Source organism: Halichoeres trimaculatus, unplaced genomic scaffold, assembly GCF_033239565.1.
Source record: "Halichoeres trimaculatus isolate MK-OKI-2021-1 unplaced genomic scaffold, fHalTri1.1 fHalTri1_scaffold_11, whole genome shotgun sequence".
Classification (NCBI taxonomy): domain Eukaryota; kingdom Metazoa; phylum Chordata; class Actinopteri; order Labriformes; family Labridae; genus Halichoeres; species Halichoeres trimaculatus.
Window position 1 is genome coordinate 27,356,139 of NW_027437189.1, and position 26,784 is coordinate 27,382,922.

Sequence of the window (26,784 nt, forward strand, 5' to 3'; positions counted from 1 at the left end):
ATGTTATCATTCAGGAAATGTAGTGGCATGGCGAGAAATGAAAGGGAGAGGTAAAACTGACAGAATGCAAATGGCTTGCAGGTGTTGGAATGGAAATGAAATGAATGGCAGATGAGGTGTTTCTGCACGCCGTATAGAAATACAGTGACAGAAGTGACCCAAATTGTCTAAAGCACTGCTCCAAATTGCTGCAAGTGAAGCCTCGCCTCGCCTCTCTCCGTCTTCCTCGCGCTTTTCTCTTCACTGTATCTCAGCCTCTTTGCTTTCTCCCCTCTTTCACTGTCAATCTTTCTCTCTCTTTCATCCCTCCCTCCTTCCCTCCTCTGAGCTGAAATGGTTTTTGAAATAAAATCTCGCAAATTACTATTTTTTTTTTTCAATCCACGGCATGGTGTGTTTTTCCACAACCGAGGTGTTACCGTAGCAACAGGGCAATAATTCATCCTCCTGCTGTCTCGTGTGGATCGTGTTGCATGAATTTGGCATGACGTGAACGCTGGCTTTTTTCTTCCCGCTCTCTGTACCTGGCTGACTCATGCAGCTGTTTGGGACTTTAAGTTGGGCAGCAGAGGTCTGTGGGTTGTGTGCTGCTGCTGGAAGAAGGTGAGGGGGTCACATGTGGAGGCTGGTGGGTGCACAGGGACGTCAGGTGACTGATGATGTGAAAAGGAAGCCGTGATATGCATGTTAGGTGTTATTTCTTCCTTTAACACCTTTGTTTCTCTGAAAGTCTGATCAAGCAAACCGTGTTGTGGAGGAAAAATCCAGACAAAGTTTTTCCACTTGACTCCCCTCAAAGCTGCACCACTTTGACCCTGAGTGCGGACATGACTGCTTCCCCTACAAATTTATATGCACCTCGGGATGCTGCTGGAGCCGCTGGCTTCTAAGTGTCTCTTTCAGTCCGTCGGCATGAATTTCCCTGCCGTTGTTCCTCTTCATTTACCTCGTTTATCAGTTTGTTACCCAGATGAATAATGGATGAGGCCGCTTGTTGCCTCGGCGACATGCCAAGCTCATCACTGTCATGCGTTTTCTCATGAAAACCAGGTCCACTATCCACCCTCCACCACCGCCACCCCTCCACTCAGACTCCACCCCTGCCTCTTCCAGATGACAGATGAGTTGACACGTCGGCACGCACTGCTCGCACCCTGATTGAGTCTTGGCTGTTGTGCAAAAGATAATAATGATGAAGACAGATGGACAGGAGAGAAGGACATGTGGAAATCCATACACACACACACACACACACACACACACACACACACACACACACACACACACACACACACACACACACACACACACACACACAGTGTCATCAGGGGTCCACAGAAGTGTATTGTTGCTCCCTTTGATTGATTCCTGCAGATTGATTTTAGTTTCAAACCCCTTTTTTTGTATGAATAGATTCATATCACTTCATCCACGAGTCAAACCATGCTTTATTCTGAACGATCCATCCATCAGTTCATCCACCCATCAAACCATTCTTCCATCCATCCATGTATTCATCTTTTCATTCATCAATCCACCACAGATCCATCAATGAATCTTTCTATCCTTTGGCCTGTGCACCTATAACCTCATCCATCAAACGGTCAGTTCATCCTTCCAACCGTTCATCCTTCCAACTGTTCATCCATCCATCCATCCATCAATCTATCCATCCATCCATCCATCCATCCATCCATCCATCCATCCATCCATCCATCCATCCATCCATCCATTCATCCATTAATTCATTCATTCATCCATCCATCTATCCATGCATTCTTTCAAACACTTGCCAACCCATGCATCCATCCTCAATCAATATGCAATTATTCCTTCCAAATGTTTCGTCATCCATCTATTCACTCATGCATCCATCCATCCATATAAAGTTTATAGAGGTGCAATAAAAGGAAAGTCTAACAGAGTGTACCCACCGAAAGCGTCGCAAATTTTTCGCACGTTGATATTACATACAAAGTCAATTCAAAACCGCGAATTGATGCTGCGTCGGGGCGAGCATAGAGTGGCGTCAAGCGGTGAGCGGCGAGCGTTTCCAGCGAAAAACGCTCGCTGCTCAACGCTTGACGCTCGACGCTCGAAGCTCGACGCTCGAGTTGAAATAATTGAACTTTTCGAGCTAGCGAGCGTCTTGACGCGCCAGGACAGCCTATCAGCGTGGAGATCTTCACCAATGGACAGGCGCTCCGCAGCTGGAATGGAGCGCCTGTAGTTGGTATCCAGGCGGGAGATCCTGGCACCAACCCTGGATAGCAGGTCTTCAAACAGGGCAACAGTCAGCCTGAAGTACCGCTGGAACCGGCCGTCCAGACGCAGCTCCTGCAAGAGACGATGAACTCACCGAGCTCACGTCGGCGCCTAGCCCGCAGCTGACTTCTCGACAGCAGGTACAGAGCAGTGATGGTGGTGATGGGAGCCATGTTCGACGATGAAATGATGATGGCGGACTTTTCGTGCAACGAAGCCGCGGCGAGCGGCGAGCGGCGAGCGTTTTTTGCATATTTGTACCAGCATCAAAACTCGAGCGTCTAGCGCAGCGCGATTTCCCTTGACGCACAAATGCATTCGCTCTCAACGCTTTCTGTGGGTACGCAAAGTAAGACTTAAGATTTTATGACATGGAGTGGATTCTTGCGATAGGAGTTTACTTGAAAAGAAAAGACAGGATTGTATAGGTAATATTTTTTAACAGTCAGAAAATTGAACACCCATCCATCCATCCATCCATCAATCCATGTGTTTATCCCCCTCTTTCCATATTTCATGTATGTGCTCATTCTTTCCTTCTCCAGGGTACATGCTAACTTCAAACCGTTCCAGGCTGCTCTGGGCGAAAGGCTGGCCTCTCAAACACATTTCATACCTGAGGGCATCTCTGAGTTTCCAGCAGAGCAGAGCTCAGAGTGAGCTGAGGAGAAAATATCAGGACACTTGGGTATAACCATAACCATCTTTTAATACTGTATGTAGTTTCTCCAGAGCCCTTTGAAATCCTATCAGAATATCCAGAGCGGTGGTTGCTTCAACAACATTCAGATTTAAACCACAAGGATTATCCAATAATAAATGGAAATGCTAGTTGAAAGAAAATCATAGTAAATTTTCAGGCAGGTGAAACAGTTGTGCAGGTTTAATTATTTAAGAAGGAGAAGTTAAAGGAGTTAAAGAAGCAAAATCCTAGAACACACTGATCATTTGAAACTTAATGCAAACTTCAGAGAGCTTCAAAATCCTGGTTAATTCACCAACAAACTTGTTCTCATGTCTGTTTTCCCCTCTGGCTATTTCAGTATCATGTAGGAAACTAAGGGAAAAAAATCAGAAAGAACTCCCTAGAGAAAGATTTAAAGATCCAAGATGTTAAGACATAAAGAGAATCTTTGACTGTTACATTCCCAACAAACACCCACCACTCTCTGCTCCTCTCTCTAAGATTGAAACTCAAGAGATGTAAACCAGCAGAAGTCACATTTTCCTCATTCCTTGAATTCATTGGATGTTTTTAAAAACCTGCTTTGCTTTTCGAGGATGCACTTTAAACTCTACTTTTGTCGGCACCGGTAAAAGAGCCTGAATTGAGGCCAATCACCTGGGAAGATTGAGGTTTTTCTGCTGTGACCTGACATCAGCCAGAATGAGACTTTATTGATCCCTGAGTAGAAAATCTCTTCTCTCCTGTCTCCTTAAAGATGGATGTCAGAGGTCGGGCGACAGGACAGCACTCACAAGCTCCATGCGATAAAAAATTTTGCTCAAGGACACTTGAGCAGGCAGCGTGTTTGTCAAGTTTGAAGCTGGGTTTTCTGCCTAATCACATTCTTGGCCAGTGAGTTAAATGACTTTGTGGCTGTGAGCAGTAAAAGAGGAGGTCATGAAACATCAGTGGTTCTTTAAAGTGTCTCTCGCTCCGTTTTCTGCGTCTTTCTGAGGCCTTTTTCTGGTCATAAACTCTGTTTGAAGGAGGAATTTATAAAGAAGCATTGAAGCATCCCATTTCCTCTCTCTTGTCCTTCTTTTTAAGAGTTTTTTAGCAGACCATTTATTTTAACCCCGCAGCACCTCATGGCATTTGAAGAGGAAGAAGAGCAGCGTATGTCTGTCTCTTTATTTTCCTCAGCCATGTGTAAGAATGCCAAGTCATTCTGCTTATCTTGTACAAATGTGTGTGTGTGTATTTTAAAGTCCCACAGCATTGTGTGACTGGAAAAGCAGCCTTGTGGTGACAGACAGCCAGTCTCAGGGTTGTTGGAGGGTATATTGTTGTCTGTCTGCAGCCTGAGGCGGCTGATGATGGTTCTTTACCAGGTACTCTCCTCAGATGATAATAGTCCTCTTTCCAGGCTTTGGTTTGCTTCTAACTGCAAACCACCTTTGGCAGCGCTGACCCTGCTAACCCCTGAGAACCAGACAGAGCGGGAAGGTCCAGTTTACCTGTTTTCAAGCAGAATGCTGATAATGGTGCTGCTGGTGATGGTTATAATGGCTGGTTTCTAGCTTGTGTTCAGATTGTGTCGTGTTTGGACTTTGACTCTTGTTGTGTGTTCAGTTTATCTGTGGGTCTGGTATTGTTTGGTCGATTTTGAAGGCGGTATCTTAACTTTTGAATCTGATTCATAAAAAAGAATACTGACTGACTTGAGTTGAATTTTTTCTTCTTTAAAAATGGTAACATTATTTTCCAAAATGTGAATCTTAAAAGTTATTTGATGGACTTTTTCTCCATGTTTTGTTCCTCTTTACCACTGGGTCACAGCAGCGCAGCTGAAAAGTTCCTCTTCAGTCAATGTTTGAGCTTCTTTTGGCTCTGCTTTGTTGCATATCTGCTGCATCTCTTTCCTGTTAAATCAACCTCGGCAGATGATACACAACACTTCTTCTTTCTGAAAAGCTGGAGCACTGTACATCAGTTCAGCATGAGAATGTTGCGTAGGACAGGTAGGTCAGATAGGCCTGTCACGATAACAAATTTTGCTAGACAATAATTTTCAAAAAAATTATTGCCGATAAACGATATTATTGTCAATATTATAATTTTTTCCATTCCATTTTTCATTTTTTCATTGATGTAATTATGATAAATGGGAAAATAAAGTGAGTACACCATATCAAAAGCAAGAAACTTTAATTTCTTAAGAGTATTTAACTGTAATTAAAAGGTAGGGTCTTTTAAATAAAATAAATTAAACAAAAAATATGATAACTTTAACAAACAAGAAAGAGAAAAAAATACAATGAAAATGAAATGGACTCTTTTAGAAAAAAATACATGTCAATGAAAATAATTTATACTAATCAAAAACAAGAAAACATAGACCCTGTCTCTAAAGAAAAAACGAAACAAAAAAAAAAACAAAAAAAAAAACCAATTAAAAACTATAGCCTAAATAAAAGGGAGTTTATACAGTTCCTGAATTGTTTGTAACATGTCCTTTTTCCCAGTCAATCTGTACTGTCTGTCAAACATTTTGAACATTTCTGGCTTTCAACCGTATTGAAAGGCTGCATTTCTTTGGCAATATAGCTGTCTTTGAGCGCCCACCATTTGGCGCTTGTATTTCTATTTACTTTGCCGCCCAAAGGCTCAGTAAGAGCGGATTGTCAAAGAACAAGGCTCTGCTGCACCTCCCCTTCTTCTTCTTCGTCACCACTATTTTCAAACAAATGCGACATATCAGCTTGTTGGTGTTCATGAGCTCACACTTTGTTCATTCTGATAAAAAAACAAAATATTCCCACACTGGGACTGTGGCAGGCAGCTTAAGAACCGTATCTTTCATTCCATCACTCATATTAGCGTGTGTTTCCTCCTTACCTTTCAGGACGCTCGCTTCAGCTCTCTCCGTACGCTTGAGCAGCCCTGTCTTCACCCCAAAGATCGCATTTTTGACAGATGCTCACTCCGCTATAAATCTGCTAAATCCGCTATAGAACCTATGCACCCCGATGTTAGGAAAGATAGCCTCTTTGCCTCTTTGGTGGAAAGAGAGGAGAAAAACAAACACGCATGTATGTGTCAGTTTATTGAGGCTGGCAAACTTACTGAAGACATTTTTATTTATCGTTTATTTATAGGTTAATTGATTGATTGATTATCGTGACAGGCCTAAGGTCAGACATTACAATAATGTAAAAACATTGGGTAAATTTCAGAGCACTGACGGCCTTTGGCCACAACCCCAAGCACAGCTAGAACACTTACACTTGTGATGCACCAGTGGTTCACAGATCACCTTAATGATTGAGTATAATGCATGAAGACAGTCTCTTTAAGTCTGTTTAAAGCTTGATTTACCAGCAGCTTCTGACTGAATCCATTTGCAAATGTTTTTGCTGCCAGTTATATAATCCTGCGTGCTTTCTTCTTGGATCAGTCTCATTTCATTCACACCTGGCTGCTGATAGTCAGTGCACCTTGTGTGCGTTTACACCTGAACCTGATCCATTTTAGTCTATCAGAGTGAAACCATCATCACATGTGTTGCATTTTAATACCCGGTGCTTAGCAGATCATTCATTTTTCCTGACTGTGATTGCAGCCCGAAAACAGCTATTTCGTCACCATATTTTGATTAGGCCTTCACTCCCAGCACACAGACTTATCCGACTGCACTCCTACCAAAAGGAACTAGAATTATTTACGAGAAGGGGGAAAGAAGAAAAGCACTGAGGCTGTCATGTTTGAGAGAATAACTTGAGCACATGCCGTCTGATTAGGCACATAAATAATTTATAGATGCTGCATTTATGGGCTGCGTCTCAGAAAAGAGGCTATTGCTCGCCAATTAATATTCCCTCTCTGCCCTCTATCTGAGAAGATGCAGCTCGATGTGCAGCCACCAGCCGGTGACAAGCCGAGAGAAAAGGAACAAAAGATAGAGAGGAAGTGGAAAGGAGGAGACCGACTTCATTACTGTAAATGCAAATGAAAGGGCCTCGATGTATAATGACCTGTCACTGTCAGCTTTGATGTCACAGAGCCCATCAAGTAAATCTCCTTGTGTACACTGTGTATATGTCACAGCAATATATGTTGATCCGTCACGCTGTACTTAGACAAAGGTAAAAGCAGCAGTAATTATGTGTTTGTGGGGAGCAGCATTTTTGATGTATAACACAGGGGATTTGCTGTACAGTAGAAAGCAGGACATCAGTGGAAGAAGAACCTGAAATAGATGCTTCAGATGTTCTGATCTTTAAATAGCAGAAACCATTTAAAGACTATGATGTAACAGAAATATTTCACTTTACGTCTCAGCATGATTTATCACAACCTGCTTGTATTTTTGACTTTTAAAAATTAGTGTTAAAGACCTGAATGATGATACCACAGAGTTCTCCTCCACCACTTTCTCTTGATTTCCTTAAATCTGCGCCAGCTGAGTTGTTAAATTGATATCTTGATGCCAAAGAAAATGTTTTCTCTGCGTAGTTCAGTGTTTTCAGGCTGACTTCAACTTAACATTTTATAGGAAGTTGCTCAAGAAGTCATAAGTTGGACCTAATAGGTATAACTGGGAATGTTTTGAGCTTGATTTGCATATTTAAAGGCATTCTGGGAGCCTCTCATAATGATTCAACACATTAAAGAGGAAATGAAAGCAGTAACAGGTCAGCCAGAGTCTGAACTGTCACACAAACACTGACACATGCTGAGCGGAGCTACCTTATAACCCTCTACACAGGATTTTTTTTTTTTTTGTTTAAAAAACACAGACTGCAGAATAACTCCAGTGGCCGAAATCCAGCATCATTTATTCATCATTATCATCATGATTTATTCATTTAAATCCTCAGAAAAACACATTGTGGAGAGCCCTCATTTATGATGGTGTGGTACAAACAACAATAGAGCAGACACAGAGAAGGAGGGGTGGCAGCAGACAAACAAAACACGAATAAAACAAAGAAAATTCCAGGCTATTAAAGAAAATATGACAGAAAATTGTTTTTAGACTCAAACTGATGTTTGGATGACATTTTATCAAAGATGTTCCGCAAATCAGAGGTGGAAATGTTCAATTTGTATCTTACAAAGACCTGGAACCTGTTATTATTATGAAACAATGACTGTGGCTAAGTGTAGGCAACAAAGCTATCAGAAAAAACTCATAACTTCAAGCATTTCATGATGTTAACTTAAGAGTTGCATAGAATTAATTTTAGTTTCAGGGTTTGTTGGGGTTTTTGATACATTTTTTGCTCCTCAGCTTTCTCAGCACAGGTATAAAGTAAATGTGGATGTAGCTGCTGGCAGTCTATGCAGTCGTATTATTGATGCAGATAGAGTCTAAGAACTTGTGGAACAGCTATGGGTCAATTTTATCTCTCTATGTTTGATATCTTTGTTATTCTGGGCATTTCTCATCAGGCGCTAATAGTTTCTGAAACTTTGTCTGGATTCTGCATCTGCTTGTCCTCTGTCCACACCAGTGCAAGGTGAGCTGCTGTTGGCCATGCTAAAAAGACAGCTCCCAGCTATGACTGGTCATCACAAGCCTCCTGCTGCTCTCTCTCAGTATGTCAGGGCCATTGTAACTTGGCCAGTTCTCCGTGACAGATGGCTGACTTGGCCAGAGACTGACATCTGTATCATCCTTCAGCTCCATCAGCCTTGCCCTTCCTGTATAAAGGGTGTCAGAGCCAGCCTCTCCTCCTCTGAGTCCCTGCTCCCAGCCTTCCTGCTCTGCTGCCACAATTGGCTCCATATGCCAGCCACATGGAGAAGTGTCACCCTCCACAAACCCAGCATACAGCGGCCAAGCTCCCAGGTTGCTCTGCCTCTCTCCCCCTCCAACCTTTTCTATCTCTGTCGCCTTTTTTTGCCATTTCAATCTCCCTCCGACATCATTTCTCCAATAATTTCCTACATGGTCATATCAGGTAAGACCTGAATAAACAGGGCAGAGCAGTGGACCGAGGAGGATATGACATCCTGTTGTCATTATTGCTGTGGGCGTTGGTGTGCAGGAGGGGCTGGCAAGAAAACTCAGAGCTGGCTAATAACATGTTACTCCTTCCTGAATGAGTTCATCTTGGTTAGAGGACCTGTAGAAAGAGGAAAGTGGAAGGTTAGTGGGCAGCAGGCCCCGAGAACATCAGCCCTCAGGCTAAGATCTGTGTCTTCTGGCACCAGATGAGCCCAGAGGCAAGGAACCCCGGACTCTCCATGTGAAAGCAGACTGAAGGTCCAGGAGTGGACAAGTCCTGGATGAGTCTCCGAGCTAAAAGCTGGCTCTGTGTGGGCTGGAAAAAGCAGGTCATGGCAGCGTGGGAGGGAGTGGGAGGAAGAGGCTAATGTGGCCAGAAGTAGTGAGTGTGGACAGGTGGATCGTATTGGCTGGAGGATCCTCTGAAATGCAGCTAGAGGGCAAGCCAGTGTGCTTTACAGAGCCAGCATGCTAAACTGCCTCTGATTTTAGGATTTTCCAAACAACCATTAGCTTTTAGCTTCAGACATTAGTCCACAGGTTGTTTTATGTCTTAAATATGCATCTTTAACTCATTCTGTGAAAATAATTTGGAGGCTAACAGAATTTTTTAACCCCAGGGCTGAAAGAAATCTTTATTAAAACTCTTTAAATTATGCATTCAAATGTTCACACAAAGCTAACAAGCTAAAGGGATTAACCTCTGAGCGCCAGCATTATTGGGTTTTTGTTTTGTTTTTTTCTTAAATGAGCTGGAAAAACAAATATTAAACATATATTTGATGTGGAAAACATCACACTGAACCAGTTTAACAGCAACTGGGGGAACTCTGCTTCCAGCGCTTAGCCTGGTTTGTAGCTGCTAACAAGTTTACAGGCTAACCGTTGAAAAAACTGATGGGAAATACTTGTAAGAAGTTTTAAAGTTATGCCTCATTAGCATTAAATCAAATTCATTGAAAGTCAGTAGAGGATATTCACAAAGCTGAGTCACCTATTAAATTGGATCCTTATAAGAGTAATTGGTAAAATTTCGCTAATTTAGGCAGCACTTGTTGGTCTCACATGGATGGTAGCAGCTAACTAGCTTACCGGTTAACTAAACATGACACAAAAAGTTAGACAGTTTGTGTTTGTTTGATTATATTTTTGTTGTAATGATTCATCTTGGCAATAGATCATATATCACCAATCACGAGTCGATGGCTGAATGAGCTGTTTGGCATTGGCAGAGACAATTTGGCAAATTTTTGGTGGATGCAACCTTCATACTCAACTCTGCTGCCTATTCTTACAGATTTGGCTTCGTGTAATACAGGCTGTCTGACAGCGTAAGATTTATTATCTAGAGGTATTGTTAAAACATAAAATGGATATAAATGTTTACTTAGTGCTTGGGATACAATACCTTGCTCTTTCACAACAGCTGGATCTGAAGTTATGTTTATTTGTCCACTTCCTGGTGATGACTTTATCTTTAAAAAATCAGGCATAGCGTGTAGTTCACCGTGAAAACAGCATCTTTTCAATGTGAGGCAACTTCCCATAACAAACCTGACAGACCGCCTTCACTAACATTCGCTTGCTCATTAAGAAGCAGCAGAACAACAAGAGGAGATGAGTCTCACACTTATTCTGTAAAACACCAGATTTCAGCCGGACCCGGATACCGTCCTGCCTCTTCATGTTCTGCTGATAGCTTCTGTCATCAGCGTCATCGAGTGCCTGGGTTGACATCAGATACCAGCCAATGTGTCACTTTGTGAGTCAGAATGTGTGGAGCCCACCCAGAGTGGGAACTCTCTCTTCACACTTACATCAACACTTTGTTGTCATAGCATCATCCACTGAGTCACAAATGGTGTTGTCATGAAAAGAATATTAACAGTGGAAAATAACACCACACCTGCTAAAACATGAGGGGAGAAAACAATAAGGAATCCATACTACACGTGGTATAGACTAAAAGAGGATTGTATCTTTCACCATAAATAACTGCTGTTGCGGTAGATTTTAGTTGAGTGTTTTTTTGACTTAATAATTTTGTACCCAGAAGTGTTTAAGTCTATCATTTCAATGATCTACATTTACACACTTCTAGCAAATTAAAAATGAAAAGTGCAAGAAATAGATGGAGAAAATTATACAAGCAGATGCTCATGCAGGATCCTCAGGGCTCTCTGAGTTGTTTGATGAGGTTGAAAATATTTTTTGGACTTTACAGTCACCAGATCTTTACCCTACGGGGTGCTTAGGAGAGATATCTAGTACATGATGTGTTTGGAAGTATTAGACTGACAGCCTCATTTGTTTCATGAAATTGTGCCCAATGTCACGTAACAAGAGACTTTGAGAGCCAAAGATGAACAAGTGCACAATCCTGGGATAGTAATGAAAGTCTGCTGTTTATCTGAAGTTCTGTTGTTCTAAACTTTCCAGGGTTGAATAACTCTCCTGCATTGTCTTGGAAACTGCATTTGAGGGCATTTGATCTCAGGGTTTTTGAAGGTCTGAACACAATGGAGCCTCTTATGATCGTTCATTTAACAACCTCAAGAATTCTTCCCCTGGGCTGGTACCAAATGATGGCCTGAATTAGACCAACGTGTTGGTGTTATTCCAGATCTGCCCACCCTGATTTTTTTTCAATCTGAGATACCAAGCCACAGACTGTAACTGTAAACTTGTCAGATCTTGAGGCTAAGCTCAGCTTTCATACATCTGTGGACAGATATTCAAACAGACAGTTAAAGGCTCACCCAGCTATTTTTTTTACACCCAGACTTGTGTTGCCTGTGTTAATTGTTTTGCACGTTCTTGGTCTCAGTTTTGTTTAAAGGGGCTGTAAGGAGTTGGAAAATGATGTTGAAAAAGTCTCCTTTCTACATATTTCCCTGATCATAATCCACACTTCAAAATGAGATTATCAGTGCCAGTATTACTGATTACAGGTTATTTTAAATTGCTACTTCTTAGCTTTCTGATTTGGTTGAACAGGACCAGATTGATTTACGGCACGTCCAGGTCTCTATGACAACACCACGTCTGTTGATGAAGTTTAGAAGTGAGAAGAGAGATCTGTGTTTTTCTCTGCTGAAAATGATTTCTGTGATTAATTTTGTAGTGATGGTGAACACAGGAGCTTAACTGTCAGACAGAAAAAGGACAGAAGAGCAGAAGAAAGATAAACAGGAGAGTGATACAGCCTGAGCTAAAGGCTAACACAGGGGCTAAACTGTTTGTAATAATGTGTGTCTGTTCAAACTTGAGAGTATCAATAAAATGAAGAGTGAGGTTACATTAGCTCTGCTTGGTAGATGACTGGCAGGACATTACCAAAATTTACACATTACAGACATGTCTTAGAGCACTGGGCTGCCAGCTGTGCTTAAGATAAACGGCTACTAAACAACTTACGAACTGACAGTGTTTACTCACGTTAGCCTACAGATGCGTCGGAACACCGGCCGTCAATGTCGCTACATATAGCCGGCTACTACAATGTTTGCTTGATGTCACGTTTCAAACTGTATCCCTACATAACTGTGCTGATAAATACCTTACCTCAGTGCGTTGTATCCAGTAAAAAGTTGTCTTGAACAAAGAAAGTTTGTTTTGATCTAATCTCCATTTAACTCCAAAACAAACACACCTTTCACTACAAGTAATTTAAGACAGTGTGTGGAGGATCCTGGCCACAAGGTGGCGAGGCAGTCCAGTTAAAACAGATCCTCCTCATAGCATCTTTAAATCTGCTGAGAGATTGCGATTTATTTCAACATAAATCAGATCTGTTGCAAACAAAATGTACAGATTGATACAAAACTCAACAAGAGTTCCCAGTATATTGAAGTAAATAAGTACAAACAGTAGAAATCTAAAAAAGACACATTACCAGTGTGTCCATAACTGATCCTGATAACCTGATGTACTGTGTCTGATGTTTGATAGAACTAAGATATTATTTTTTCAGAGGCTTTGAGTCTGTAAATAAACGCTGAACAGAGCGTGGAGAGTATGAATGTACAGTCACAAACATTTCATTAATGTTACATCATCTCAGTCTCTGAAGTAATATTCTCACAGCAACATTATGACTTTATAAGCCACTATAGTCTAGTCTATATTGTTTTCCCTTTGGTGCAGTGAACAGAGATGTACATTAAGTTCTGTACACAGGCACACCTTCACTCTCCATCCATGAACAAACAAAACATGTGACACGATGTCTGCTAGCTTACACAATTTCTTGCAGATGCTTTTATGAACTATCATCTTTTATGTGACAAACATCTGAAGATATTTAACCCTGTCGGTTTTTTATCTGTGCAGATTGTATTTTTAATCTGAAGTGGGTCAAAGTCATCCCTGTGTTACAGAAGTGAAACAGCGTCACTGACGTCAGGGCCACTGTTTCAGTGCATGTCTTAGTCTGTGTGTGCATATGATTGTACTCTGTGCCTCTTGTGCTTCTAAAACGCAGTGAAATCACACATTTGGACAGTGATATTTCACCATTGTGTGGTTCACTTTAAACTACAAAGAGGTTTTCATGCCAGAGCTTTGTGATGTTGGCCCAGCAGAATCTCAAAGGGTTTATGACAAGCACAATTTCAGCTCAGGATAGCTGGTGTTGGCCCCCTAAAGCTTTTGATGACTCTTTTCCTTTTCATTTGTGGCTTATTGGTAGCTCTGGCCTGCAGCTGCATTTTGCACAGAGTGAAACCAGTTTTGAACAAGCATTGAATCTTTTTTTTTGTTAGTCTTGTTGTATTATTGATGCTTGGTTGTCATGATAACTCAAGTTGGAGGAGCATCTTGTTTATGTCTCTCCTGATCATTTGTCCTTGTATCTGCTGCTCTGCTGCTTAATGTTGTTAGAAACGCACAGCTGCACAAGGCCCTGGTCTCGTCTTTGTGAGATAAAGCGCAGCTCTGTGAGGAGACCTGATGACAAGGAGGTCTGGGAATCTATTGGACGCCGGAGTGGAGTCTGACTTATGATGATTGGAGTTAATACCGTAGCAAGACAATTGGCCCACCTGCTAGTTTCCTGCTGTTGTAGCCTGCTGGGTGAGGTGAGGAGTCTGGGCTTCCCTCCCCCGGTCCGGCAGCACGGCTCGATGCACATGAAGAATTCAACATGGCCTTCAGATGTCCACCTAACGAGTCTGAAAGGGCAATCTGTGGCCTTGAGTACATAGTTCACTGTGGAATTAGATACCTGTAAAGACATGTCACTCCACTAATGCAACACAGGGCAGCAGGGCCAAATAAGTACATAGCAGCAAATTACTGTAAACAGCACCTGGCTGTGCGTTGAGATGTCATCAGCTGAAGTAACAGCAGCTTTAATATCTAACTATATGCACGCACTAACAGAATAAAAGTCAGCATGACAAATAACTCTGTGAATTAAGTTGGAAAGAAGTGCATATGAATTGTGGAGTGGGCCAGCAGACATGCTTTAGTGCAGGCAATTACCAAATCCATTCTAAATTTTCTGACAGACTTTTTTTCCATCAACATCATTAAAACCCTCATTTAGAATGGACAGCAGGAAAGGATGATCTCCAACACCATTAGTGAAGGCAACAGCTTCGCTTTTGATAGCTCCTGCTTTTGAAAAATGGACAGAATCCCACTCTAATGGGATGTTGGTGTATTCATCTGCTGCTTGTTTTTTTTTTATACACTCTAATGTAAAAAGCTGCTGTTGTTCCAGTTAGCCTCAGATCTTAACACACACACGGTTTATCCAAAAACAGATGATTTGATGAAAGATTCAGCTAAAGGACTTCTTTCATGATGAACGATTGTTCTGTGTAGGTGAACTTGAAAGTGCATTATGCCCAAAAGACAGACAAAGAGCCATTAAAACCAGCATGTTATGTAATAAAAACAGGTTTAATGACTCACTTATTTATTCACTTGATCAGCTCTGGAACAGAAAAAAAGGAGTTTTAAGAGAGGCGTCCCTTGGGTGCTTTGTCACCTTTGCCATGTTGGTGAATCAGCATCACACTTAAAATGTTTTTAAGCAAAGTTGATATTTACTTGTGTGTTTTGCTCAAAGGGAAAAGTTCTGCAGGATTTTAATGGGTTTTGCTTATCTCTTAATATAGTGGGATTATGCTTTTCCATCCAGAATATCAGAAAATACAAAATGAATTTAGAGTGGTGATGCGCCAGAGCGCCGTCTTTTTCTGCAGGAAAAGAAGTTATAAACATGCACAATGTAAAAGTCATCTGTAAGCTACTCAGGGGTTAATCCTTGTGAAAAATATACCATATCAGAAAGAAAACACCAAGTTTTACTGGTTCAGTTAAGTGAAAGAGACACATGCTGAAAATGTTAAAACTGTTCATCTTTTCAAAATTCTGTCCTTGTTCAAAGATGTGCGCAAAGAAAAACAAGTGATAGAGCAGAACCAACTCCTTTATGTCACAGTTATAGATTTTTCAACAGTAAACAAATGTGACCTTTCCAACCAGTTTCTGTCAGACTGTTTTCCATAATATCCTGTATATTATCCTGGTACATACGCAGCCTGTTGTTGTGATGTCTCAGAGCAGTCTTCGTGATCTTCAGCAGTTTTCTTTGTGCTCATCTGTGTCGTTTCTGTTGCAGATGTTCAGCTCTTTGTAAAAACCTTCTCTGCTGAGAGCCTTCAGTAGCTGACAGTGGGAGGAGGATTGCTAACAACCAACTTATCAACAGTTGTGCTGCCCACTTGTTATCTTAAACTGGGTAGTTGTTTTCTATCCAGCAGCACTCCACAGGGTTTATTTACTTTAACTGCACAAAATCATTAAATTCTTCATCATTATGGTCAAATGAGGACAAAACATGCAAAAAGTGGGTTGGAACGGATTAAAAGTGCATCAAATTTTAGTATTCAATAAAAACAAAATAAGCCAGAGAGACATCCAGAGGTGCTAAAAGAACTGTTTGGTTTGGAAAATGAAAAGAGGCATTTGATAAATAGAAACCTGGACACTGTTTTTATGATTTAATCACTCAGTGATTAAAATGGGCAAAATAAGTTTTGGCCATCAAAATTCCTCCTGTAGACCGTTCAGTCTGCAGCAGTGACGGCAACAGCATCATTTATTAGGGCGAACAGACCTGATCAAAGTTATCACTCTTTGATGTTTTTATGACTGACGGACCGGGATTGATTCAAAAGTGTCGGACAACATAACAGAAAGGATTGCTGCAGATGAAGCAAGAAACTTGTTTTATATCTCGAAAAAAAGTTCACCTCTTAGATCACAGGACGCCACCAGACCCCTGAGTGTGTGTGAGCAGCATCAGAGATTAAAAGGTGTCAACTCCACGGATCAGACTTGGTGGTCCAGAAATTCAACAGATTCTCCATGGGACTGAAATCTGGGTGATCTGGAGTCAACATGAATTTGCCATGTCCGTTCAGATCCCTCAGATTTCCTTTTCTCTGGGATCAAGTTGTGATGCCTACTTGCTGATTTTGGTGGTGGACAAGTGTCAGCACAGGCACCCAGAGCAGTTTGCGGCCAAGCATCCCTGTATTCAAACGATGACCATACAGCCTTATCTTTCCATGTGCCTTGATGAGCTTTGGCCACCATGTCCAGTTCAGTTTTTGTCCTTTGGACTACTTTTGTTTGGTGCTGACCCCTGCAGACTGAAGGCAGCTCAAAGATTTTTTTTGTAGTTTCAGTGATGCTCTGAGCCGGTCATCCAGTTGTCTCAGTTTGATCCCTGTCAGAGTCACTCATATCTGCATCTTGCCAATTTTTCCTGCTCCTTACTTATGAACTTTAAGGACAGAGTGCTAGGGATGGCTACCTTTCACATTTGAAACAATACGGTACCGATGCCCGATACCTGTCAATCAGTACCGGTACTCAACAGTACCACTTTTTGGTACTTTTTTGTGTTTATGTGGTAAAAAATATTGATTCTTTCAATAATAAAATATAACATTTTTTCAATATAACATTTTTATTCTTTAATACATAACCTTGCAATGCTGTGTTCATGTCCAGCATGGAAAATCGCCTACTCTTTCACTACCTCACAGTCACAAAGATGCATTTAGGTACCTAAACATGGTACCTTTTGGTTTTCTGTGAATCGGTACCTGGTACTTTTGACTGAATTTGGTCGGTACCTATAAAAGTACCTAATTCGGTACCCATCCCTACAGAGTGCACACTTTCTGCCCGGCATACCTTATCGTCTCACAGGTGCTTTTGAAATGACATAACCAGCGTTATTCATCTGCCTGCCAGTTGTCTTAATAGCATGGCTGATCAGTGTATTAAGGACTGCTTAGGGGAGCAGTATGCATTTTATATTGGAAGTTTAAGTGAGACTTTAAGGATAAACGGCAGCAACTTCGCATCAAAATGATGTTAAACTACAATAAAAGTTGTGATTAAAAGTAGTAAAAGCAAGACGACTTGTTATCTCACTCTTTGACACAACACTGCACCTGTTGCAGCCTGTTTGGCAACATTTCCAAAACTTTGTCTCCTTACTTGACGGTCATCAGGACTCCACAATGTGTAACAATAGAGCCCCTGTTTAAAAATACCAGATTAAGTTTTAAATTTACACCTAAAATTTTCTGCTCTCTTCATCCTGTAGATATGACACAATGCTGATCGTGCACTTTCTGTAACTCCAAATTTGCAAATATATTGCCTTGAATGGTCTGACCCTTGAACCTCTGGCGGTGCTGCAGGAACGAAGCTTTTATCTGAAATGTGTGGAGATGATAAAAATGTAAAAAAAAATAAAAAGGCTGATGAAAAGTGGCATCATTTCTCTCCTTCATGACGATGTTGTTTTTTTTTTTTTTTTGGAAGTGACAAAAAGCCACCCACTCTGTCACGTCCTTCAGACTTATGGATGAGGTCTCACCATTGTCCTTCAGCAGCAGATACAACTTGTTTTTTCTCGGCTTAATGAGATTGTTTCCAGCCAGGCAGAAGACCGGGATGTGCGCTGAGTTGCACACACAAACACACACATATACAGACACATACGGTCTGATTGAAGCATCACTGTCAATCAGTTATCGAATGAGGCAAACTTCTCACCCCTCTGCATAGGAACCGCTCACACACATACAGATCAACTTTCACTCTCCCAGACCATTAAACAGGAGAGCAGACCCTTTGGCTCCCTAATGGAAATTGCCATTTCAAAGTCTTCAGAGAGAGATGTTAACCTTGTGCGATACTTGTGCTATTAAAAATGGATCAAAGCTGCTCAGCTTTGATGCCGATGGAAGATCTTATTTGGGCTGTGCATGGTGGCGGAGCAAACTGCTGGATTGACTCCCTACCTCCCTCTGCTGGAGGAGAGGAGTATTTTACCCACGGTCACAAGATGTGATGTCACTGTGTCATGCTCTTCTGTCCTGTGATTGCTTTAACCTCTGGCTGCACCCAAATTCTCCGCATGTTGAGACGATCAGTGTGCAGAGAAAGACTCAGTTATGGTTTAAACCTGAAAAAGAAAAGCTGAAGAGAGGCAGCGAATAAGACAGCAGCTGTTTCCTTTTTCTTTTCACTCAGACCATTAATCAGGGTTTTGTTATGCAATGTGAGAGCTGATGTCTGGGGTAATGTGTCTCCAAAGAGCAGGAGAAGGAGGGGTAACACCTCTGTGGGTTGAGTTGCTGATGATGTGGGGTGAACTCTTGACCCTCAGCCGGCAGACTGAAAACCCGGCTCCCCTTGAAGTCCAGTTTCCCCCACATGGAGCTCAGCTTAGGCCTGGGAATGAACACTCTGTCCAAAGAAATAAATGACTCTGAGGCCAGCAAGATCACCTACCTGTGTGTGTCTGTCTGGGATTGGGTGCACATGTGTGTGTGTGTGTGCAGACATCCAAGTTGTGTATGACTGAAGGCTGAATAATAGACAGACAGAATCAAAGAAAGAAAGCCATTTTGCCGTGTGCATGTGCTAGTTTCGAGAAGAGGCGTTTGTGTGTGCATCCATGCAGCTCCTCTGTGGATGCATTAAGCGACTGAGTGTGTGTACACTCGTGCACACTCTTGTGTGAAGAGCAAAGTGGGGGGATGAACGGCTGAGATGGAGACACAGATAGAGCGAGTGAAGAAAACATAAATAATTGATGATTGATACTGCCTTGCATCTGCTGCCTGGTGCCATTGAGTTTGTTCAGAGTAGGTATTGATGCAGGATCTTGCTAAAACACGGCGGCACACCCCTCGATTGTGACCTCGTTATCACATTAGAGGAGTAATAACACCGCTTTGAAACAAATGACGTGTTATGGAGTCGACGCAAACGTTTCCGCCTCTGATCCTCAGCCAGATGTGCTGGTTATCCCATTTTGCTGTGTTATTTAACACAGGGGGGAGAGAAACCTAGTTGTAGTTGCCATGAAAGTGAGTCTGAGAAAAAATCATCCGAATGGGATTGTTAATTAATTGCATATTGGCTTGTTAGTGTGGAACGAATGCAGAGTTTCTAGGGCTTATTTCTGCTCTGACTGCACATATCGGTCAAAACAAGTGGGTTAGGCTGTTTGGAGAGACTCGATACGTGATTGACTTTTATGTATTTAAGTTTTTCTTCCTCCCACCCTCCCAGGGCCAGTTCTCGCTCAGTTTGCCTCATTAAATCTTTGTGGAAATTCTCCAGCTCTTTTGGAGGAGACTTTCTTTTGATTAGGCTATAAACAAATGGAGGAGTTGGTTGACATCTCCCAAGACTGTGGCCCTCTTTTGTCTTGTTGCTGCTCTGTTGCTGCCCCCCCCCCCTGCTATGACAGGACTCGAGTACTATTCCCCAAAGCCTTTATTCCTGCTCGTTTTCTTTTTTCTGCTCCCTCACCCAACTCCAGCCCCCTCCTCCCCTCTGTCTTTGTTAAAGACGGCCCCTCAACCACTCCCCCCTGCTCTCCCTCTCCTCGCTCGCGCTCTCATTATGCGCTCATCCGTTCCGCTGGCTGAGGGCTGAGAGAGGAGCGCTCAGGAGGAGAGTGTTTGGGAAACCAGCGACACGCTGCTGTTGTTTTCTCACCAAAAACGAAGTGTCAGGAGCAGCTTTTCCTTCAGCCGGCACTGGTCCTCATTCCTACTGACTTCCCCGCTGTCTCCCTCCCTCCCTGTCTCTCTGTACACCCCGTCCGTCTGTCCGGTGACTTCTCTCACTGACGCTCCAGCTACAGCTGGCTGACTGAGTGCGCTGACACTGGGACCACTACCTACTGCCTGGGGATTGAGCACGCTATGAATACTTGGAGTCTAATTTGTTGTTTTGGCCGCCAGTGAATATTGGATCCCCACAGAGGAAGAGCTGGTGCATTAATCCTTGAAACCAGGAAAGCGGGAGCACTCCTGGGCTATAGCAACGTGGAGGAGAAGGGACTGGATGCTTGAAGAAGCGTGAAGAAGACAATTCAGGGAAAAGGAGAAAAAACTGGACAAGTTTCTTCCTGAAAGAGAAAAACAGACGAGTTTGAATCGACCTGAAGGATCAGGACGCGATGAGAAGCTCTTCCTCTCATTACGTGGTTGGGGTTCTCTGTGAGGGTGCTGACACGAGGGATGAAAGCCCAACAAATCTCTGCCTGGAGCTTCTCAGTTGATTTGTGATCACCCACAGGCTTTTCTCCTTTCCTCTTTTTGTCTCTGTGTTCCTGCTCATCTGAGGCTGCTCAGGAAGGGAAGACGCTTGTGAGCTGACAGGGATCACGAGCGTTGCTGTCTCCAACTTTTCCCCTCTCAGACACTTCTCCTGACCTGCTTTCAGCCCCGGCGCGGCAGCAGGGTGGGGGGCAGATGCTAACCCACTCCACGACACTGGTTTGGAATAAAGGTTATTGAACCGAGGAGGAGGAGTGGCAGGCACGCAGGGGAGAAGGGGAGGAAAATCAAACCTTCTCTCCGTACCCCGGAGCATATGCTTCAGCGAGGGACAGCCAGCTGCCTCCCAGCCATCAGGCTAATCACGCCACAGCAGATACAAGTTGCTCCAGTGACGGTGTCAGGTTTGGAGGGATCTTGCGTGCTGTGGTCGTATATCTCTTTGCTGTGACAGCAGCTCCCAAACCATAAACCAAAAGAGCCAGTCCAGAGGATACAAAGAAGCAGTTGTGTTGAGTTAGTGGTACGTCGGGTAAATCATTGCTCAGGAAGGCGGCTAATCCCTGCTGACTTAAAGGCAAAAGCCACGGGGAGGCTAAAAAAGATGCACGGCTCGACCCTCTTGGGAAATACTTGTAACACGTGTTGTTGGTGAGCACCAGACCTCGGCTTGGTTTATAGAGGCTTTTGACAAGGAGAGGAGGGGGGTCTATCTCGGACCCCCTCCACATCCATCTAATTACCAGCCAGGGTCACTCGCAGCAAAGGAGATCACTCTTCTTGTGGATTTACTGTCACTCTGCCTGGAAGTTTCCGTGTGGATATCTGACTGTCCCAAACACCCACGTCCTAATGCACTCATTTCTAGCTTAAGCACATTTTACACAGATACATGCAAAGAGTGCAGCAGCACCCATTAACAAACACATTAGCACCACCCACTTAAATCCACACACATACTGGCCCTGTAAGTATAAACCGCTCCACAGCACACACATACTTGTACATTGAAAGCCCATTAGTTTGTCTTTTCCCCGGCGGCCACGGCAGAATGGAGGTTGTGTGGACAGGTGGGGGGCTGTAGGAGTCCAACATCCCTGTCCCCCTGGCTGTCCTCCTCCACCAAATGGATGTTATTATCTCAAAAAATGTGTTGCTTGGAAACCGTTGAAAGCGTCCTGCTGCGATTTTCTGAAAGAAAAAGTCACCGGGTTCCCGGCGTGGTTCACGACTGGAACCGCAGCTGAAACAGCGTCTCATCACGCATCCTTTTTCGCTTTTTGTTTTATCTTCATCTTCATCCTCTGTCCTCACCCCACCGCCACCATTTTTTCCAACGGGTCTTTAGGCAGCGCTCGCCGCCCTCCGCGGCCCATCATCTCCTCCACCGTGGAGGGGAGGGGGTCGCTGGAGTGGAGCATGAGCGGGTGCCACTATCCCTCACCGACGCCGCCGGAGCAGGACCGCAGGTACCAGCATAAGGTGTCTCTGGTGGTGCGCTACTTCATGATCCCCTGCAACATCTGTCTGATCCTGCTGGCGACGTCCACGCTGGGTTTCGCAGTGCTCCTGTTCCTAAACAACTGTACGTCACACAACTTTACTCCAGTGCAAGTTCATGAAACCTGTTTCTGATGTTTTCTGATGTTTTCTGATGTATCAGTAACCAACCAGAAATCTTACCTTTAACCTTTAGAAGAACTGGCTCAAACTTTGCTGCATGGTATAACCTTGTGAAAAAAATGTCTCCAAACTTATCAAACCCTCCTGTCATGGCAGCCTGTCTGCACTTTAAGCAGGGACATCAGAACAAGTGAAGCACCAGCCCCCTTTCCTTGACTCTGTGTCTGCAGTTTTGCAAAATTGCATCATATCTCGTATCCAGAGACTTGGCATTTACTTTGAACTGTGGGATGAAGTATTAAATGGGGATTAAATGTCTTTGGAGGATGAAAATTTGCCTTTTGGCCTTGAAAGCCCCAGCCCCTCCCGTCCTCCGCTCCCACAGCGTTATTTTTGTGCCACTTTATATTGAACGTGGTTCATTAGAAGGCAGAACAAAATGTTTGTGAGCTTTTTGTTACTGATGACAGTTCTGCTGGTGGGCATCACAGCATAACCTCAGACAAAGCGTTTCCTCAGTGTAGTTGTGACAGGAGAGGTTTGTTTCCCATCAAAGCCTTTGATTGGGAGAAAGGTTTTTTGTTGAACGTGTTCATTTCAGTGCCAAACAGTTTAATTTCATCTGGTACTTATTGAGATGTGATGTTCAGCCCTGTTCGTGACACATTTGGCCCTAAGGGGACAATTATTTGCTTCCACAACATGAATGAAACCTGTCACCGTGACAATTTTCATCCTGTTTCCACATCACCAGCAGCTCACCTTCAGGTGTTGCCCTCTAGAATGTGCCTGTCTGTTTCAGCGCTGACTTATTTATTCTCCTCACACGCTCAGAGACTCCGGAAAGTCTATTTCTGAGTGCCTTGCCAGTTTAGTCTGTGTTAAAGGTGACATTCCTCTTAATTCTGCTAAGTGGGCTTTGCAAGATTTGTGCCACATAATCTCTCAGGGAGGTGTTGTAATAAGTGGGAAATTAAGTGAATAAACAGTCCTAACAGTCATTTTTATGCTGCCAAATTGGGGTGGAAATGGAATTTGAGCAGAGGCTTTGAAAGACTCTGACATGTTTTTTTTTCCATTTGTCGTGTGTTGGCTTCGTGGTTGTTATCAGGCTGTTGACATTTCTGACACGGAGAAGACAAACCTTTTTGCATCTGTCAGTAAAGGTCTCTGCTTCTTCTCAAGGTTTGCGTCTCCCCCTCATATTTGTCAGTCACTCCTTGTCATGCTAATTGGGAGATGTAGGCGACTAGGCGAAGGAGGACGCTTCATTTGTAACCTCACCTTGTTACCCAATCAATTCCAGGCAGACAGATTCTATTAGATTTAATACAAACTCGGTTAAAACGGGCCAATCTTCACCTCTCAGATGGCCGAGTGAAAAGAAGAGCGCTGGAGAAATTGATGATGTGAGAAGGAGGCTCTATTATGCTGCCAAGAGCCCTCGCCGTGTGGCCACAAGGACAGCTGGATGGGATAGTGATAGTGCTGCTCGTGGTGACGCGCTTGTGTGTGTCTTTGTGTGTACTTCTGCACAGTGGGAGGATGGGTGTAAGAGGAGTTGTGCAACCTCGGATTCGCAATTTCTATTGTCACCATATGGGATGAAGCATGCCCACACACACATGCATGCATACACACAGTTTGTAACCCCCACTGCCTGCCAGCAGAGCCCACACAGACACACACACACAGACACACACACACTTTGCTTTATCATTCAGCACGAGGATGCATTAACCACAGCGTAGAGGGGAAGGTGGCACACACACACACACACACACTCTCAGGCTCTTTCTGCACATGGCTAAATGTCACAGTCAGACGCGTATTGATTTGCTGAAGATACAGCGTGAACGATGGCCATGTTGTGACATTCACACAGTGGTGTGAAGCCGTGCAGGTTTTGGCCAGGTGCAAAGCGAGATGGGAAGAGCTGATATGTTTATGGAGAGACCTTATCGTGTCCCATCGTTATGGAAATGTGAAGAAATCATTTAGCTCCTCCCGGCGTCTCGGCTCACTCTGTGCGGCACCACTCTGTCAGGCGCTCTCAGACTCGCCTTGATTTGATAACAGACTGTATCTGTGTTTGTGTTTGCTCAGACATGCTTATGAATGGAGGACGGGGAATCAGCCAACAGAACTCTGATATTCCCCCCATGCCAATTTTGGCTCCTCTCTTTTTTTACGCTTTTCTCTTTGAAGCCCCCCTCAGATGGAAATCAGTTACCGTTGTGACTGACTGGGAAACAGCTTCACCAGACACTTCATTATTCACCTCTAGCACCAGCCTCGCCTCTCCTCTCCCCTCTCCTCATTTTTCTTTCTCTCACACTCCCTCTCCCTCTCTCCTTCTCCCCCGAAGCCCCGGCTGTTGACAAGCAATTTTAAGTGAGCCTAAATTTAAAACTCAGCTGTGTCTCGGGACGCTGACGGGTATCGCAGGAGTCCTGAGGAAGGCTTTAGCACTGTGGTTGACGGCGGCCTCGGAAAAAAAAAAAAAGAGTTAGCTTGGTAATTGATGTGATGTATTTTATCTTCCTCATTATCCCTCCCAGCTCAGAGACATCGGAGAGACGGCTGGTCTGCTGCACATCGGCTCTGAGTGTGTGTGTGTGTTGGTGTGTTTGTTCAGTACAGGCAGCTCTGACAACTCACTGGGGCTCTGCTTAGTGAGTCAGACAGCCAAGTTGACTGCAAAAGCGCAGATGGTGGTTTGGTTGGGTCGTGCTTGGTCCTCCAGTGCCCCGGTGCTCCGTGGCCAGGATAACGTCATGGTGTTTGGGAGAGCTGCCACGTGTGTGAGGAGATGTCCATTTGGTGAAAGGGTGCAGTGAATCCTTTGACTACTTTAAGATCATCTCTCCAGATCAGTTTTTTGATTCATGGTGAAGTTTTCATTCATCTCTAAAGACACAGGTTTGCCAAGTGTCGTGTGTCTGACTCTGTCTCTTCGACTTGTTCATTACTTTGTTTCCCAAACCACCAGCAGCTGCTGCAACAAAGTTCTGCTGTGTGATTTCACATTGTGTTACGGAGATGCAGAAGCACAAGAGGGACTGTACGCAAACACACACACACACACTTAGTTTTCTACTACTCAGCCATCACATTGCCACCATCGACCCCTTATTTTCCCTCTTTTACAACCTCAGAAGGCATGTCAGAGGAAGAGCACCTCCCTGCTTTACCACAGCATGTTGCATTCAAGTTGTAACTTGAAAGCCATGTAGATCTAACTGGTGTAGATATCCAACCTTTTGGTGTGGGAGCCTGTAGTCATGAGATGTCAAAACAGAGGTGCCAGTATAGCTCAGTGTTTAGATTGCACGCTTTGTGTGCCGTCACTTCAGACCTGACACGCAGCGCTTCACTGCACGCCATCCCCCACGCTCTCTCCATAGTTTCTATTCTGTTCCAGTGCTTTTATTATGAAAATCTAAAAATCAACAAACATCCAAAGGTGTTTTTTTTTCCTCAAAAAGATAACCAAGTTTAGAAAATAAAGCTTGTTTAAGTGAAGTTTGCTGTAGTAACTGTCCTTTTGGTGGATGTGTCCTACCTCAATATGACCAATATCTTGTTAGGAACGTGTATTTAAAGCACAATCCTGACTCGAAAGTCAAAGCTAACATTAGGCTAAGTATTAGAATAGCAGACAAGAGCAGAAAACAACCTTTAAAGACGTGCAAAGTTGTAGTTATGCTCTCTGGATGTGATGTATGTATGGATATGATTTAGTTTGCACGGAAGCTCATTGTGCCTATTTTACCGATATCTGGCACACACACGCTTTCTTATGCTATATCAAATCTTATTATGTTTTTATGTCAGTTATTTGTTATTTAATAGAAAAAAAACAAAACCAAGTATCAGATGTCATACAACCTAGGGGTGGGAGAAAAAATTGAAGTACGAAATATTGGGATTTCTTTGTTTGACAATATCAAAATCGGGATTCTTTGACAAAAAAATTGTTTTTGTTTTTTTATTCAAATTCAGATTCTTCATTTGAGCCTTTGTTTATAAGCTGGATTGGAGAAAACTTTTCTCCACTAGAGGGTGAAATGTATTTCATGGGAAACTATGGCTCCTGATATAGTCTGTAGACATTATCATTTAACTTTTCCACATGGTCTTGTGTTAAAAAAGCAAGCTAAAAATCACTCAAATTGTAAATATCTATCAGCAACCCAAAAATTGTAAAAGAATTGAATCTTGAGAATAGCATATCCTCCCAGTTCTAATACAACCATTGTCTGGAGGTTTTACCACTTTACAACCAGTGAGCATGTTAAAGCCAATCACTTTCCTCTTACAAACACACCTTTACATCAGTGAACAAAGGTTTATCTACATTTTAAGAAGTGAACTTCATTGCCAAGCCACCCCCTTCAAAATAAAAGTATGTTTCTACTGAACGGAATAGACTAACAGAATCCCACCTTTAATCAAACGCTAAATCTGTAATATAATTTTGAAACTAGGTAATAAATCAGAAGAAAAAGTCATAAGCATAAAGGGCAGGTTGACCCTGCACTGTTTCTTAACTACTTTTGTCACTGTAATTACAATTCTGCAAGATTTGGGGTGGGTAC

At 43.1% G+C, this 26,784-nt stretch overlaps 1 protein-coding gene across 11 annotated transcripts in view; it reads left to right on the forward strand.

Moving 5' to 3' along the window:
* The window catches only part of agrn (agrin), a 361,340-nt gene that overhangs the window by 112,611 nt on the left and 221,945 nt on the right, over nt 1-26,784 (forward strand). For 2 of the 11 annotated variants that reach the window (XM_074681169.1, XM_074681172.1), the window contains exon 1: nt 19,915-22,145. The exons of the other annotated variants lie outside the window; for them this stretch is intronic. In XM_074681169.1, the coding sequence (XP_074537270.1) occupies nt 21,980-22,145 (166 nt within the window). In that variant the 5' untranslated portion in view covers nt 19,915-21,979. Of the gene's footprint in view, nt 1-19,914; nt 22,146-26,784 lie in introns of those variants that run through there. 11 annotated transcript variants of the gene reach the window in all.